Source organism: Cavia porcellus, unplaced genomic scaffold (assembly GCF_034190915.1).
Source record: "Cavia porcellus strain 051 isolate PalLab524CR breed Dunkin Hartley unplaced genomic scaffold, mCavPor4.1 scaffold_21, whole genome shotgun sequence".
Classification (NCBI taxonomy): Eukaryota; Metazoa; Chordata; class Mammalia; order Rodentia; family Caviidae; genus Cavia; species Cavia porcellus.
Genome location: NW_026947504.1, coordinates 29,710,327 through 29,729,036, shown reverse-complemented (window position 1 = coordinate 29,729,036; position 18,710 = coordinate 29,710,327). Strand labels below are relative to the sequence as shown.

At 40.6% G+C, this 18,710-nt stretch overlaps 1 protein-coding gene across 10 annotated transcripts in view; it reads left to right on the top strand.

The window, feature by feature from the left end:
* The window catches only part of Zdhhc20 (zinc finger DHHC-type palmitoyltransferase 20), a 56,170-nt gene extending 51,607 nt beyond the window's left edge, over positions 1-4,563 (top strand). For all 10 annotated transcript variants that reach the window (XM_063232498.1, XM_063232504.1, XM_063232503.1 and 7 more), the window contains one exon: positions 1,012-4,563. In XM_063232498.1, the coding sequence (XP_063088568.1) occupies positions 1,012-1,107 (96 nt within the window). In that variant the 3' untranslated portion in view covers positions 1,108-4,563. The remainder of the gene's footprint in view (positions 1-1,011) is intronic.
* Positions 4,564-18,710: the final 14,147 nt, after the last annotated feature.

The following is an 18,710-nucleotide window of genomic DNA, read 5'->3' as shown; positions in this document are numbered from 1 at the left end:
GCCAAAACCTCATTCTTCTTAGCTGCTTCTAACACAGTGTCAGTAATGGTGGTGGTAGGTAAATGAAGAACGAGCTTAGGGGGTGGCCTGGGGACAACTGACCGTTTCAGTAATAGCGCCTTATTAATTAGCCTAAGACAAAAGGGGATTTTCACCTTGTGTTGAATTTGATCCAGAGAACAGTGGTTAACATTACAAGCTGAGAAGACTGAAGAAGTCCATCAGTGCATTTATCTAGTTTTATAAAACACACAGCAGATCACCTCAGACTTAGGACGAGGGACAGTATATGGCCACTTGTACGTTTCCCACCTGGGGCCTCAGCCAGCGGCCATCCCTTTCCTGCTTGCTCACATCACCAGCTTGTCATCAGGCCAGGTCTTCATGAGGACAGGGTGCGGGCAAAAGCCCAAGATCTAGTACAGAGCTGGGGTTGCAGCAGGCAGAATGGCCACATCTCGGAAGTGGATTTGAGCCCCACGACCTAAAGCTGTAGGGGAGACTCCATCCTGGCAGGCGCTCAGTGCTACATCTGGGGCTGCGCCTTAATCCCTGCGGAATACTGGCTGGTGCTTGTGGTGATAAGCGCCCCACAGGTGTGGCAGAAGCTGGCCCTGTTTCGTGGTTGCACCTTGGGCTAGCGTAGGCAGATGGGGGGCCCTTCTGTGAAACCCTCGTGGACTGCTCAGAGGGAGTCAGTGACCTGCCACTCACCAGAGTCTTTACTAAACAGTGTTAGTGGGAATAAAGCAGTCATTTCATGTCTTGCACTGTTAGCAACTTTATGCCTTAGCCTGCAGAGCAATTCACATATATTTTGAGAAATTAAAAAACCAAGTGTTAGGGGCTGGGGATTTAGCTCAGCGGCATAAGCGCCTGCCTTACAAGCAGGCAGTCCTGGGTTCGATCCCTGGTACCGATAAAAAGGAAAAAGACAAAAAAAAAAAAAAAAAAAAAAAAAAAAAAAAAACCAAGTGTTAGCTAATAATGCAGTGTCTTGTATTTTCATAGGTATATAAAAGCTCTGTGGACTGGTATTTTCCATTTCATTTGCAAGAAAATGATCAATGGAGAGAAATCAAATATAACAGAAGATCTATTTTTTAAAAATGGAAGTCTTTGTACAGTTCGCCTGAATCTACAAAGCACTACAAAACAGAATGATGCCTTAATTTTCAGTGTCTGTGCATTGTTGACTCACAGCTCAAAAGTGGCTTAATTTTCCCTTGGAAATAGCGCTTGCCTGTTAGGAGATGCTGTAATAGGGGCTTTCATCCCATGTTAACATGGCGTGTGCATTTTATACCTGAGTTACCATGTTAGAGTGATTTCTTCATTTCCAGGTAAATTTTCACCCCAAAACATTTGCTAAGAGCTTGTCTTAAGTATATGAGGAACAACTGGTGGCTGAATTGAATAATATCCAAATTATAATTGTCTGAACCATAAAAAGGGAAAGAAAATGACTGCTTTTTTACAATTAGGTGTTTGCTAATTTATACTTTTATACTTTTCAACATTTTTAATAAAAAATCTTTTTATTCTTGGCTATAAAATAACATACTCAGAAGGATTTAGCTATCTAACTATAATCATACAGACTATAGAACATGTTGGCATAATTCACTGAGGGCTTTTGGTTAAGCATATACAACCATGTAGTATACTTTGTACCCAAGGGTTGAAGGAGAATTGGCAGTGTAAGAAATATTTGGGGTACTCTTTACTTTCTAATTACTTTTTTGTTGATCTGAAGGTATTGGGGGGCACAAAATTACACAAGCTACAAAAGATTTGACACAGGAATAGATGGAAATGGCTAGAAGAAAAATGAAAACACAGGCAGCATATTGTAAACTAAGAAATATTTTCAGTTTGGAAGGCATTTAAAACAAAACATTGTGTAGTTGACTTGCAATTTTTAATTTAGGTAATGACTAAGAATTATCTTGAAACTTTTTACAATAATCTGATAACAGCTTAAAGTGACTTCAGATGCAATTTGAACTAGGAAAAAACTTTAGAATAATACAACTCTCAGGAAACAATTATAAGCCTCAGTAGTGGTTTAAAATTTTCAGTCTCAGAAACGGATTCTAATTTTAAATGCCAAATCTTAAGTCAGACTTCCTTTTCTCACTGGACATACTTCTCCTTTAAAACATGGTCTAAGAGATTGTTGTATCTAGAGAATAGTATAGAATACTATGAAAGGTAAATGATACAGAAGTGTTACTCTTCACTGTGCTGTTTAATCACACAGGCTCCTCCAGATGGGCCCAGTAGGTGGGTGAAGAGAAACTTTACCAGCATCTGTAGAAGTTAGCATTTCCTTTCCAATAAAACAGATTGCAGGGTGGAGGGAGGAGGTCCTGAATGAATTGGGCAGGATGACTTCTAACATTCTGTAATGCCTGTTATTTGCAAAATAGCCTTGCTTTTTATTGATCTGCCAGTATTTTTGGAGTACTTTCTTTATGTATGTCAGTGTACTAGAAGTAGCTCTATAATATTCTAATCTAGCATAGATTTTATAGTTGATATGCCAAGTTTACAATTTGAAGGACTGTAGTTCACATTGACCATACTAATGCTAAATGTTAAGAAATAACTTTTTTTCTCTTTGGACCAAAGGAATGGGTTAGCTTTGAAAACATAATTTTGAAGTACTGCTATAGGCTTTTTTACTTTTTTTCCAACTCTTTAATCTTACTAACCTTTATTTTAGAAAATTAGCAGGAGAGTCAAGATATCAGCAGCCAAAAGCCTAACTTGTTTGGTGGCTTGAATATTACAGGAATTAATAATATTTAAAAGTGCTTGACAGCTTTTAGAAATGTTCAGGTCCTTTTTGTGGGTACATTTCAATCAATGGATTTGCGTGCACTTAGCTAACAACTGAGGAAGCATTTTCCCTTTAACCTAACTCAGGCACTTTTGTGAATTAGGATCTTTTTTAATTCTTTTGTTATTTAACATCACCTTTAATAGTATACTAAATATTGTACCTTTTTGGAAATGTCAGTTAAAAGACACTTTAGTTGCCTTTGATTTAATTAATTTACAGCCAACATTTGGCCACGTGGTAAACATTTAACAGAATTTACTCGTAATATCCCAGACCATTCATGACAGGCCTACAAATAGGATCAGGGGAAAGGCTGCCTCTTTGGTATTTGTATTGGTATAGGTTTTCACTACCAACAGTTTAGAGAAAAAAGATCAAAAGAAGCCTTGCCAAAACTTCTAATTACTTCCATCCTTCAAATATTGAACACTTGTGATGATACTTAAGGAAAATGCAGGTGCATTTCAGGTCTTGCCATTGCCATTAAAAATAAGACAAGAGACTTGGTTCACCTGATGTGAATTTACTTGAATATCTAGTACCTGAGCACCGCTGTGCCAAACCAAAGAGCAGCTGCCATGTGTTAGTTATTGAAAATGATCATGTTTACAAAGTTCAGTTCATCTTCACGTAGGATGATTTTTTTAAAAAAGCAAAAACTTCTTACATATTTAGTGGTTATGATCGAAGGAGTCATAGGTCTGCAAGACTGTAAAGTTAGTTTAAATCAAATATGCAATATTTACTTGAATTTTATTTCTTGGAGAGCAAATTTGACTGTGTTTACATGGGTGTTTAAGATAATCAGACCTATAATTTATCCATTCACTTACTTTCACAGCAAATGCATAGTAAGGGCTCGGGGTTAGGACCTGCATCCTTTGGGCATATGAATAGACAGTAATCTACAGGTATGTTTCATGTTTTTTTCCATGCCTAGCACTGCTATCAATAGAGAGTATTTTTAACCTGTTAAGATATAATATTTTTGCATTGCAGCCAAAATAAAGGTCATGTCTAATAATTTGTTGGATACAGACAAGTGTAAATCTGAAATCCTTGTTTTTCATATGCTCTAAACTGTATTTTTCAATTTAAATTAAAAAGGCAGTATAGATTCACAAAGGTCCATATTTTTCTAATGACTTCACTATATTATTTTGTTGGGTTGCATAAAGAAGCAAGCAGTTGTATTCATATTAAAAAGATTAAGAAAGCTGTTAATTTTATTATATTTGTACATGATTGCAGATGAATCTATATGCATCAAAGCAAAAAGATGGACACTATTTTAAAAGTGATTTTTTTTTTTTTGTCTGGTTGTTTTTTGTTTTTCTTGAGACAGGGTCTTGCTGTGTAGTCCAGGCTGGCCATGAACTCACTGTTTAGCTAGCCAAGGCTGGCCTGGAACTCATGGCGACCCTTTTGTCTCAGCCTTTCAAGTACTGGGATTACAGGCATGCGCCATTTGAAGTGATCTTTAATATGCTTTTATATAAACAAGTTTGAAATACAATTTACCATGGTTGTCTTATCAAGTACCATAAGTCTTGTATTTATTTCTCATTTGTATAACCCTGGATGGTGATGTAATGTTGACTCTGCTTTGTCTTTTGGATGGCCTGATTAACATGTATGTAAAACATTTTAAAGCTTTTTTGTTCCCTCAAAGAACATAATTACTTTATTAATAAATAAAGTCTTGTTTTGAAACATTTTGTTGTTTTTGTTGTTTTGAGACAGGGTCTTGCTCTCTTAATTCAGGCTGAGTTTGAGCTCATGTGGCCCAGGATGGCCTTGCACTCATAGCAATTCTCCTGCCTCAGCCTCCCATGTTCTAGGATTGCAGTCACACACCACCGTGCCTGACAGTTTTGTTGCTATAAAATAGTATTTACCAAATGAAAGAATAATTTTGATCAGTTTGAAAATCTGATAAAATACCACTTAGTTTAGGTGGTAATTTAGGAAAACCATTTCTAAGATAGGTATTTCAGTGCAAAAAGGTTATAGTTTACAAGTTGTATTCAAAACATAAAGGGTATTTTTAGAACGTGCGACTGTGGCGGCACAGAAAATAAAAAGTACTTGGGAGACGACTTGGTCCCAACACAACAGGCCTAGAGGGACTGTACAGAGGGCACCAGTCCCACGAGATCAGTCTCAGACCATGAACACTCTGGTTTTATAGTGGGGGGGGGGGGAGGGAGACGACAAACAGAGAAAGTGTGGGTGTCTAGGAACAAGGAGATCTGCTGTGACACTTTGGGTTAATCTAAGCCAGTGGCAGGGAACAGTGCCCGAGGCCAGCGTGTTTCCCTAATCTTTACCCATACATTGTCAGATCTGTGAATTTACGTAGTAATACCTGGCCCTCATTGACTTAATAATCTTTCCTTCACTCAGGTCCTCCACAGGGTATAACTTAGCTTTTATTGAACATTTTAATTTCAGAAGTCACTTTTAAGACCTTGAATACTGCCAGGCATGGTGGTGCACCCCTGTAATCCCAGCACTTGGGAGGCTTAGGCAGGAGGGTCACTATGAGTTTGGGGTTAGCATGAACTGCATCCTGAGACCCTGTCTCAAAACAAAAACAAAAAAATAACCTTATTATTTTTAAAGTACTAATAGATATCATCTGTGTGTTCTTTCATGGCTTCTGTGTTCCATTTCCCTTCTCAACGGGATGTAGTTCTCATATTGAGATTGCTGAACAGAACAAGAAGTGTCAGTGTTTTCATTGTGTATAAAGCAAAAAAGGAGCCCCCAGCCTTCAGTAAGCCCTGGTGAGTTTCTCTTCCCAGAATGATGTGATCCTCTTTCCTTCCTACCAAAGTAGGTGAAAACCAGAATATAACCTCTTGACGAATCATGTACTTCCAATTTATATTCCCACCATATGAAAAAAGGTGAAATTCAGTGCAACTTCCCATCCAATCAATCTGTGTTTTTATTTTCACATGAACTATACCCCTGCTCGCTGAGAGGGCAAGGTCTGACTCTGGCGAGCGATCCCATCAGGCTTGCTGGTCTAAATAAAGCTGTCCATTTGTCTGCAAACCTCAGGTGCCGCACAGTGCTTGGTCTCAGATAGCTGTAACACGGTGACCTGTAACACTGAATGTGGGCTGTAACGCTTGCTGCTACACTAGCAGCTGCACTTGAGTTTATCCAGAGTGTTACGGTTAGTGTCTGGCTGTCTCCCCAAAGCATCCTGTAGTCATGGGGGCAGGCTTTTCAAAAGCAGTTTGTTAACCCTGGACCTCTTACTATCATGCCCTCACCTCAGGAAAGGATGATCGCGTTTGCTGCTCAACTCAGCAGGGGCCAGGGTCCTCAGTTTGTAGACATCCTCAGCCTGTGCAAGAGGAGGGTACAGAGGTGGTGTGAGTGCTACACCTGCCCTAGGGTGTGGTGGCCTGCTCACAGTATAAAGGAAGAGAAGAGACTGGTCCTTCCCCCTTTTTGCTCTTGCTGCTTTTGCTGTCGTCTGCTGCCTTGAAGTGTTGCCCTGGTACCATGCTGCCCTGCCTCGGAGCCAGCTGATTATGGACTGAAACCTCCACAAACTGTGAGCTAAATCTTTTCTTCCTAAGTTTTGAGCATCAGGTATTTTGTCCAAGCAATAAAACAAGGGTAGCACATTAAGCATAAAAGGCTAGTGGTTTGAGAGGGTTTTTAAAAAATTAATAAGGAAAACCAGTGCCCATCAGTAGGAAATTAGTATATTTATAAAAATTGAACTGTTTCCATGGGAACCACCACAGATCATTGGGAAAAGCAGAATAGTAATGGAGGAGTCATTCACACTTTGCTTTGCTTATTTTGATGAATTTTTCTATATATAATCATATACTTAAATGCAAAATCCAGAGTAGAAAGTAGAAAAGAAATTCTTCATGGAATAGCTTCTAGCCCTGTTTTACTTGCCATTATATCTCCAGGGCCTGAAACTGTCAGAGTCCTACCGGACACTTCATACCTTCAGAATGATCTTGTGTGTGAACAGTAAATTTGAAAAAATTCGTCAAACTTTCGTATGTTTTGGCACATACAGACATCTAGAAAGCAACACACTAATATTAGTATTTTCATCACAGACATTATAGTTTACTATTGTTTAAATTTGCTAACACAAATATCTTTGTAAAAAAAGAAAATGTATTCCTACCCTTTCTCTCTGAATGTGACTGGTGGCATAAATGGTTGCCGTGTAGCTGGAGAGCACTGGTGGCAGTCCATGTGCCCACCCACTGCCCCACAGAGTCCTGCTCAGCAGAATGTTTCACAGAATTATACTGCTGTACAAAGCAAGCTTGGGATGTAAGTGTGTACCCCCATACCCATCTTGGAAAGAAGAATTTTGTGCATTCGATCTATAAGCAACATCACCAGAAATGGAAAATAAGGTTTTTTGGTTGGTTGGTTGGTTGGGGTTTTTTTGGTACCAGAAATCAAACTCATGAGCTCACACCTGCCCGGCAGATTCTGTGCCACTGAGCTGTACCCCCGGTCAAAGCATTTTTTTTTTTTTTTGTCTTTTTCCTTTTTATCGGTACCGGGGATCGAACTCACGACCGCCTGCTTGCAGGGCAGGTGCTTATGCCACTGAACTAAATCCCCAGCCCCGGTCAAAGCATTTTTAAATTATATTTTATGGGTATAGAGATGTAGCCTGGCAGAGGAGCACATGCTTAGCATGGACAGTATTCTGGGTTCCATCTTGGCACCAAAAATAGGTTTTAATCATATTTTTATTTTTTAAAAAAATGTTCTCGCTGGGGGTGGTGTCTCACGCTTGTAATCCCAGCACTCAGGAAGCTGAGGCAGGAGAATCATTGCTAGCTCGAGACCAGCCTGTGCTACAAAGTGAGCTCAAGGCCAGCCTGAACTGCATAGAGAGATCCTGTCTCAAAAAGACCAAAAAAATGTTGTTGAAAAATTAAAATATTGTTGGGCCTGGGGATTTAGCTCAGCGGCATAAGCACCTGCCTTGCAAGCAGGCGGTCGTGAGTTCGGTCCCTGGTACCGATAAAAATGAAAAAGACAAAAAAAAAAAAAAATTAAAATATTGTGAGATTTATATCATTAAAACTAGCACAAAGTATGGGAATGGTTATGGAAACTTCACAGTTGCATTCAATTAACTAAGTCTTAATTAAATGTGGTAAAGCTGTGTTTCATAATTCCTGCAGAAACCACTAGAAATACTGCAAAAAGTGAATCTTAGAAGTAAGTAGAACTGAAAGACTAAGAAGTATTTTTTTGAGCCCTAAAGAAGACAGAAATGTGAGGTTAGAAAAAAAATTAGCAGAACTAAATCCAAAATTAAATGCAAATCTGTAAACATCACAATTCAAAGGCAGGGACTGTCAAATTGGATTAATTTTTTGAAAAAACAAGCAGGTGAATGGGCACATCTTGGTACTGCCCTAGCTATTCAAGAGACTATGGCAAGAGGGTCACTTGAGCACCAAAGTTTGGAGCCAGCCTGTTCAAGACTGTGAGACCCTCCTCTCCCCCCAAAAACAGTAAAGACTACTGAGAGAACAGGTACTCTATTAAGACATGAATTTTAGACACAAAGCCACAAATAGAAAAGGATGAAAAAATATGTATCATGCAAACGGTCATCAGCAAAAGTATGGTTAAATTCAAGAATTACTGCAGACAGTAAAAGTATTTCATAATGATACTGGGTCACTATTTCAGAAAAACAAAACATTTAGTTATGTACATAAGATATCAATGCGTGGTGAATGTTTACATTTTTTTCTAATTTATGAAGTGAAAGACACTTCGTCCCTCGAAATGTTCCCCTGGCTTTGCACATGCGTAACCCTTTTGGCACTGGGTGAGGCAGTTCTGGAAACCCTTGTGTCCGCAGGGTGTGATTGCAGATGCAGTGAGTACTCCTGCCAGGTGTCACCTGGCCGAAAGGAAGACCGTAAAACACCGCGTTCTCATCTTTCTTCCCGAGTCTGATGCACATGACTTCTGGTTCTTCCCCAGAGTCAGAAGGGCCATAAATGGTGAATGTTTGGATTGATGGATGACCTCAAGGCAGACATAGCAGTGCCATTAAACACTTTCACAGAAGACTTCGGGAACTGCCTCGGAAAGTGGTTGGAAGGAAAGGGCAGTATTTTAAGGATTAATAGCAGTGTGTGTGCTACTATAATTTTTAAAACATTAAGTGCTTTTTGACACCTCCTGTGTGTCTACAAAATTTCAAAATAGAAAAAGAAAGAAACCTATAATGACACCAGGAACATTTGAAATGTGTCTTTGTAACTGACAACCTGCACCAAAAAGTTAGAATATAAAAAGAAAGAAACTATCAACCACTTTCTGCTTGCCTTTATAGAAGCCTGCAGTTGCTAGGTGGAAAACAGTCTCCTTCCTCATGCACAACTTGACACTCACCAAAGCAGACACACTGGGAGCTGTAAAACAACTTTCTCTCAGTGTTGAAAGGATGAAATATTTCTAAAACATCTTTTGACCCCAACAGAATAAAATTACAAACAAAGAGCAGTGAAGTACTTGGAAACTGAGTCTGGGGAGAGGAAGGGGAAATAAAGAGTCGAGGCGTGTTACACACATAAACCACCCCTCCGTGATGAATCATGGGGTGGCAAATGTGCTGAAAAGTTTTACATGAATTTTAAAAATAAAAGCAAGGTGTGGTGGTGCGTGCCTATAATCCCTGCTACAACAAAGGCTGATCAAGATCTCAAGTTCAAGCCCACCTGGATAACTTATGAATTTAGTGAGACCTGTCTCAGAAAGGGCTGGGATTGTAGCTCAGTTGTAGAGTGATCTTGAATTCCATCCCAGGTGCCATACCAAAATAGCTAGAAAACTAGATGTATCGGAAATGAGCACACATTTGTTGATAAGTAAAACTCTGGGGGTTTAGTATGCTTGCACAATTAGCCATCTAGTGGTATAAGTAGAAACACCAGAATATTGGCCAGAAGTCCAGCTGATTTCTCCACATCAGAAAGAGCAGGCAGAAGCCTGCATCAGTGGTGTCCGTGCTCCCACCTTGCAGGGACACTGAGGAAAGCCAGGTATCATTAATCTCCTTGAATGGCAGGGTAGTCTGCAGGAGAGAACTTTGAAAAAGCTTTTCCCCACTTTGGCAGGGCCACGAAGATCTACCCCCTTCCCAAAGGGACTCTTGAGTCCACACTTTTTTGAATGTCAATAAATTTTAGAGGGAATCCAGTGTGTCTGAGTATAGCCTAGGTTTTCCTCTTCTTTGAAATACTATCACCCAGGAAAGCAGTGACCCAAGTCCCTTTTCCTAAGCTTCATCCCTGCTGTAGTATAGCCATTTGACTCCTAAGAAGTGGCTTATTCTTGGGATGGAACTAATGCTTCACCATTAGGAGACAGATGTCTTCAGGTCTACAGACTTTGGGGATGGGAAACCTCACATTTCTGAAAGAATGAAAACAAGTATCTTCCAGCACAGTGCACAGAGCTCAGGAGGTCAGGCCTGGAGGAATGCTAAGAGACTCAGCAAAGATGCTTTCAAAACTACCAAATACCAGAGTTTCGCGTCCTGACCTAGATCCCCAGTCTTCCACCGAGTGTACAGCGAAGGTTTAAATAAAATAAGACAAGTGGTATGCTTTTAGGGATCCAGGGGGGTCAAAACTCATTAGCTGAGCTTGAGACTCTGAGGGCTAAGACAAAGACCTCTGGCCTGTCCACTTTTATTAGGTCCAACAACAAAGGGTAGGGAAACAGGAAAGTGTAGGCAATGAGCAGGATCCTGGGAGTCACTTCAAGAATGTCTCCAAGTAATGACTCAAGTCAATTTAGTAGCACTGTCTTATCATGAAGACATGATAGGAGTGAGACTGTAGGAGTAATTCCTGTGGCTGCAGTCTCTATCAACTTAATTGATGTTTGAGCCAAGCATCTGTAGCTGTGGCCTTATCATGCCCTTTGGGGTATCTCTGGCCTCACAGGCCTCAGCCTCAGCCAGCACTAGATTTATAGAGGTTCTCCAACACTGGGGGTAGGAAGGGCCGACTTGGTGGTTTTTGCCTACCAGGTGCAAGGTCTGGGTTTGCTCCTCAGCACAACAGAAAATTCTAGAAGTAAATGAATACCATTGGATCCAAAAAAAAAAAAAAAAAATCACAAACTAGAAGATAGTTTTAAATAATAACTATCAAAATCTGTCTCATGCAGCTAATGAAGTATATAAGAACACTTAAAACTTTATATTAGGAACAAATAGAACTAACGCAAAATAATTTTCTGTTTTACTTATTTTTTTCTGGTACCTGGGATCAGACTTAAGACCTTGTATTTGTCAGGTGGGTGCTGTGCTGCTGAGCTATAGCCCTGACCCCTCTACGTTTTAATAGACATTTCAGAAGCAGTAAAGTTAGCTTTATATATATATTTTTTGTCTTTTAGCTTTATATATTTTAATACAGAAAAGTAGTACAGAGTAACAGAACAAAAAAACTCTCTGAAAAAGTTATTCCCTCATAAGATTGATCCATGAACCAAATCATAAATTACAAATGTCAGTAAACAGTAGGGAATCACTGTGGATCTTCCTGACATCAAAAGAATAAATGGAGCCAGCCGGGTGCAGAGGTGCACGCCTGTAATGTCAGCACTCAGGCTGAGGCAGGTCATTGGTAGTTCAAGGCCAGCTTAGGGTACATACTGAGACCCTGACTCAAACCCCCAGACCCCAAAGAGAAAAATATTCACTGTGTCAACATTTGACATCAGACTAAGAAAACTCCAACATACTGAAACAAGAAAAAAGGAAATCAGAGCCAAGAAAGTAAATTTATAAAACTTTCCCACAGCATCCAGCTCAAGAAGAGATGGAACAGTGTTAGATTTCCCGACTGTTCCTATGAGTACAGCGGAAAGTCCAGACTTCCTTATGCAACAAACACAGAACAGGGATGTGGGTTCCTGGTTTTCCTTTCTTGGGTATCTACAGTTGGGTGTAAGCTAGCCTGTGGGCATGCTACAGACAGCAGAGTTAGGTAGATACATTAGAGGCAGCCAGCCAGCGCTGGGCCCTGGAGAGTCGGTGCAAAGATGGAAACTCACCACAGCCGGGCCCAGGGGCGGGTCTGGGGGAGGCCAGGCCTGAGACAAAGATGGAATAGTGGTGGCCAGGCCTGAGGTAAGCGGTAACCCCGGTCTAATGCAGTCTACACAGACATCAGTCACCTCGGTGGTGACCGAGACCGCAGGCTCCTCCTGAAAAGTGTTTTATTCCTTCCATGTACACTTGTACGTGACTTGCTTCCCCATTGGATCAATATTACCTAAGTGGCTATTCTTACAATTTACTGGTTGGGGCCCTTGGCAACTCACTTTTGGGCCCCATCTGCCTCATCTGAGTTGTATCTCTCCCCTCAGTGTTTCCTACTCTTAACCCTTGTTGTTCCTTAAAACTCATTCTTTGATTTTGGAGAATACAGACTTAGCATATTTGACATCTAACAGGTTGAGAGTTACAATATTTGTCCTGTATCATTTCTGTATCAGGTACACCTGGTAAGCAGAAGCAGAAACCCCAAGAGAAGACAAGACCTCTGTCTTCAACCACAGCATCAAGAAGGGGGAGCAGTTCAGCAGGAGGAAAAACTGCTGGCTCACTGTAATCCCAGCACTCTGCAATGCTGAAGCAGAAAGACGGCAAGTCTGAGTCCACCCTGAGCAATTTAGCCAGTCACTGAGATCTTGTCTCAAAGGAAAACAGTAAAAAGGGCTGGGATGTAGCTCAGAGCAAAGGCCCTGGGCTCATTCCTGATACAGGTGGTGGGTGGACATGCATTTCTTTGTTATCACTTTACAAAGTCAGACCGTACACATGCAGCCGCACCCCCCCCCACCCCCCCACCCTGCGCATTATAGCAGAGTGAAGACCCACCATCCCTGCTTTCCTTCTGGAACCAGGTTTTCCTCTGCCGTCCTGCTGGATGCATCTCAGTCCACACCTGGCTAAGTGATCCCCCTGTCTCAGCTCAGTAGCTGGGTCTACAGGCTCGAGCCATGACATCTGACCTCAAGGTGGTTTTGATTTGCATTTTTCTCATGACTAATGCTGTTGAAATGTTTTTATGTGCATTTTGCAATCCATATATTATCTTTGATGCATTTTTCTAATTTTTTGAAAATTGGGTTTATTAATGAATTTTAAGAAATATTCTAGATGAGAACATTATCATGTTTTTCTCCCCAAATAAAGCTTATTTATTTATTTATTTATTGGTACTGGGGATTGAACTCACAACTGCACACTTGCAAGGCAGGTGCTTATGCTGCTGAGCTAAATCCCTGGCCCCAAAGCTTTTCTTTTTAATTCTTTCAGTGGTGTCTTTCAAAATCCAGTTTTTAATTTTGTTGCAATCTAACTTCACAAATTTTGGTTCCATGAATCATGATTTGTGGTTTATATTTAAAACTTTGCCTAAGCTAAGGTCACACATTTTTTGTTTTCTACTAACTTTATAGTCTTAGGTTTTACATTTGGTCCATTATTCATTTTGAGTTATTTTTCATGTACAGCAGGAAGTTCAGATCAAAGCTCATTTTTTGCTTATGAATATCCAACTTATTTCAGCACCATTTTTTAATATGCTGAAAGTGTTGTACTGCAAAATAGAGACTGCAAAGAATTAAGAAGCCTCTTTGCATTTCGAAGAAAGACTTTTTTTTGTCTTATTGATCTATGTCATTCAGGCTGGCCTTGAACTTGGCAAAGATCCACCTGCCTCAGCCCCTCAAGTGATGGGATTATAAGCATGCACCACACCTGGCTCATAACACTTCATTTTACTACATTTTATACTGTTACTTTAAAATATTTCTGTATATACATATCATTAAAATAGTGAAGTTTTTTGTTTTTTTTGGTGGTATTGGGGATCGAACTCTTGGCCTCATGCTTGCCAAGCAGGCATTAATGCCATTGAGCTAAATCCCCAGGCCCTTTTTTGTCTTTTTCACTATGCAGTTTGTGTTGGCCTTGAACTCACTTTGTAGCTCAGGCTGATCTCGAACTTGCAACGATCGTCCTGCCTCAGCTTCCTGAGTGCTGGGATTACAGGCACGTGCCAGCACACCCGGCAATAGCAAGTATTTTTATAGCATCTGTTATATGTTAATTTTACATTCATGCTCATCTCATAAAATGAGGTACATTTTGTTTTTTTTTTTTTTTAACTTTTCTTTATTAGTACTTGTTTGCAGTACATAATGATCACATTTCTTGGGTGGAATAGGTGCATGTGCATCTTAATTATTCTTTAATCCTTTCTCCCTTCTCTCTCTTCCTGTCTCTTTTGCAAAAGATTCACCTCATTATTTACACTTATCTTTTCCAACACACACTTTGACCACACCTCGTATTTTTGGGGTCTCCCAAGTGATCTAAATGGATCGTAGACCACTTGAAATTACCCCAAGCACAGCTACCTTATCTTTTTCTCCTCTTGTTTTACTGTTCTTTTCTGGTAGTTTCTAATCCTGTCTTCAAGTTGACTAATCATTTTCACCTTCCATTTCTAACCCATTGATTCCATGCCGTGTCTTTCATTTCTAAATGCTTAATTTAGATTTGACAAAGGATCTATATCCAGAATATATAAAGCATTTTATTATCCAATAACAAAAGGGAAATAATAAAAACAAAATGCCTTAACAGATATTTCAGAAGATACAGATTCTGATTTGTATCAGATTTGGTTCAGTGGTATAAGCATCTGTCTGGCATTGCTAGGTCATGAGTTCAATCCCCAGTACCAAAAAAACCAAACCAAACCAAAACAAAAAAACTAATGTAGACATAATAGATGAAAATGTGCTGAACATCACTGGTCATCAAGGAAATGCAAATGAAAACTACAATCAAGCCAGGTGTGGTGGTGCACGCTTGTCATCCCTGCACCTGGGAGGCTGAAGCGAGAGGAGTGCAGTGAGTTGAGGCCAGCCTGAACTACAGTGAAACCAACCTCAAAAACAACACAAAAAACAAGCTACAATCAAAACCACATAATCACTGAATGGGCTGAAATTTAAGACCCTGGTCCTACCACGGTGCTGGCAATTCAGAGCACTGAGACTTCCATATATTGTGTGTGGGAATTTAAAAGGACAGAATCTCTTGGAAAAAATTTGACAATTAAATCTGTCATGGTTTATGTCTGTGTCCCCCAGGCCTCATGAGTTTGCATTGTGCATCTGTGATAGTTCATTGTATAGTGCTTGGATTGATGGTTAGTGCTCCACCCACATAGGGGTGGAGCCAGGATATGATGTAATGGCAGAAAGATGTGTCTTGCTCTTTGCTGGTCCCAGTTTGCTGTTTGCAGCCCCCATGAAAGGCGGCCCAGCCATGCCCACCTGCCTAGGATCCAACTTAGTGTGGACTGAAAACTGTAAGAAATAAACCTTTCCTTTCCCAACTTAGGCATCCGGTATTTTGTCTCAGCGATGAACATAAAGTAACTAAGACAAAATCAAATATGGGGCTAGGAGTGTAGCTCAGTGTGTTCTGTCTAGTGTGTGAAGCTCTGAGTTCAACTGAATCACACACACATACACACCGTTTGCCCATATAGAGGCTTGCATATGAATGTTCCTAACAGCTCATTCATAAAAAGAAACAAAGTAATCCATGAGTCCACAAACAGGAAAAACCTACAAGCAGACTGTGCACATCAACAGTGGAAGGCTAGTTAGAGAAAACAATTACTGTTGCATTTCTACATGGCGCAGTCACAAAACTATTGAGCTGAGAGAAGCCAAGTACTAAAATATTCATCTTACTATTTACATGAAAATCCAAAAAGATAACACATAAATCAAGTTAACAGCAGCCAGGTGTGGTGGCACATGCCTGTAGGAGACTGAGGCAGGAAGGAACGTGATTTTCACAAAGACAACAAAAACAGCAGCAGCAACAACAAAAACAAGTTGGTGGTTGGCTGGAGCAGGTTTCCTTCACCCTCTTCATCTCATGCGCACCTGTGCATCTGTGGTATGAGCTGTGCCGCGTGTAAGCATTCGCTCTGTGATACAGTACGCTCCCAGCCACCTGTCTTTTTTTCTCTGCACAGGTGCTAATGTGGTTAGACAGGGCTATAATTAGAAGAAGCACAAAAAGCCGTTTTGCTTTTCCAGTAGTACAAATACTTTTTTTTTTTTTTATTGAGGCAGGGTCTTCCCACTAAAATATCATTGGCCTGCCTCAGTCTCCCAGAGTTCTAGGATCCCTGTCATGTGCCACTATGCCCGGCTTTTTAAAATCTTGGGGGAACACAATTTTCAGATGAAGATATACAAATGGCAAATACATGAAGAAATGTTCACTGGTCATTCGAGAAATGCAAATTAAAACAGCACTGGGATTTCATCTCACTCTGGAAAGAATGGCTGCCATCAAGAAATCAACTGATAACAAATGTTGGCGAGGCTGCGGGGGGGGGGGGGGCACACCTCCACTGTTGGTGGGAGTGTAGAATGGTGCAGCCACTATGGAAAGCACTATGGAGATTTCTCAGAAGACTAGGATTGGTTCCATTCAATCCGGCTATTCCCTTCCTGGGCATTTTCCCAGAAAACCTGAAAATGTCCTGTCACAGTGATGTATGTGCACCCATGTTCATAGCAGCACAATAGCTACATCTTGGAAACAACCAAAATGCCCATGTATTAGGGTTTTACTAGGGAAAACAGAAATAACATGAGATATACAGATGTATAAGAAACGACAAGATTGGCTTACGATGGTCAGCCACAGAGTCAGATGTGTGCAGAGGGTGTCTATGCACTGGAGCTGAGGGATTCAATCCAAGGTCTGGAGTTCACCGTAGTGTCTTGTACAAGTCCACACCTGCAGGCTGATGGGTCTGCGACAAAGGCTGAAGGCTCTACGATGTAAGGCTGGAGAGCCTACACTGAAAGCCAGGAGATGAGCTCCAAACCAGTCTTCTATACCCTTGAGTATAGAGTTGCTAAACCAATTCAGTTAAGCTTCTAAATGTCTTAAATTGACACAATCAACCACTACATCCATCGATCACAGAGAAAAACCACAGATAAAAAAGATGTATTTTTATACAATGGAATATTATGCAGCTATAAAAAGGATGATCATCTTGAGGTAAATGAAGGCAATCTGAGACTATCCTCATGAAATAAATCACTCACATTTGTAAATGTCTCTAGAATAAAAATCTGAAAGTAATAAAATCCAAAATGTGTAAGATTGTAATAATGAAAGGGAAAGTGCTCTAAAGAATATAACTGTATATGTTGAAGTGAGCAAGACAGATTACCATACTAAGTTGTTAGTTCATCAAGCTGAATAGCTTGCACTGTCATTGTTCGATTGTCCATTTTTATGCTTTGATTTTGTAACATGAACAACTACTTCTAAGATAACAGTATGTAATTTATCAGCTAGTGATTCTTTACTGTTAATTTTTTTGATTAGCCATTTGTTATTTTTTTGAAATTTTGTATTATTTCTACCCTTTGTCAGTTTTGCTTTTCTTCTCTAAATTAAAAAAAATATTAGGGAGAAGAGATACTTCTGTGTTCATGGGCTAGGGGTGTAGCTCATTGCTGAAGTATTTGCCTTGCATATGCAAGGCCCAGGTATAATCCCCAGTAGTGTGCACATGCACGCATATTAAAAATTAAAAACTTACATGACCATTGTATTTCAAACAGGAACCCAGGCATAGTTCATAGCACTGAAAGGAGGGACATATAGTGACCTTAACAGGAGACCAAACGACCTACCCAGCAAAGGATGCATGCTGATGACTTCAATCTTAGCACTGATACCTGACCTACCAGCTGACAGTGCTGGTGGGGGAGGGGCTATAGGCGGAAGCCATCTGGAGAGGAAAAGGTGAGTTTTCTCCTTAAAAATACAGTGTTGTGGCTGTGTCTTACAAAATTTGTATATTAAGGCTGTAATGCCCAGTATCTCAAGAGTCTGACCAAATTGAAGATCTTTAAAGGCTGTAATTAAATGAATGGTTAGGACAACGGGGTTGATTCAGTAAGAGGCGGCAGGTTGGAAACAAACTGCCACTACAGCAGTGATGGCGAACTTTTTAGTGCTTTAGTGATACAAAGAGCCCATGCTGTAAGTTTGCTACCACTGCACTATCCATACAGGTGTACAGCGGGCAGCCATCTGAAAGCAAGAGGCGTCTGTGACAGTCTTCCTCCCACCGGTCCCACCCATACCTCATCTTGAATTTTTAGAACTCCAGAATCGTAAGAGTGGAGATTGCTGCTGTTTTAAACCACCTGGATTGTAGTGGTACAGCACCCTGTTAAGCTTTAGCTCTCCATAAGTCTTACGTATCCAGAAGGTGCCTGGGTCAGAGAGACCCTGTACACATCAGGATGACTTCACAGGGACTTCCTGTAGGAGGTGGGTGTGTCTGTGTCTTCCGCCCTGGCCCCCATGCACCGTGCACAGCTGTCCTCCACGATTCTCCCACTGCCTGTTTCTGCCTTGCGGCCAGCCAGACTGTGACCATGATGTAAAATAAACCTCTCTTCTTATAAGTCGTGGGTGTTTTGTCCCAGCAGTGAAAAAAGCGACTGTGGCGCAGCCTTAGCAAGCCAGTGTATGCGGTAGTGGGCAGTGTTCTAGCTGGAGGAATGTGGCCCTACTGTAAACAGCAGTAACCCCATGTGTTTCTCTGCATTATTCAGCAACTGGGTGGTTTCAAACAAAGGCAAATGGTAGAGATCATTCAGGGGACTTCAAATGAATACATCGAAGAGAAAGCCACAGTCACTGAAGCTAACTGCACTATCCTAACTAACC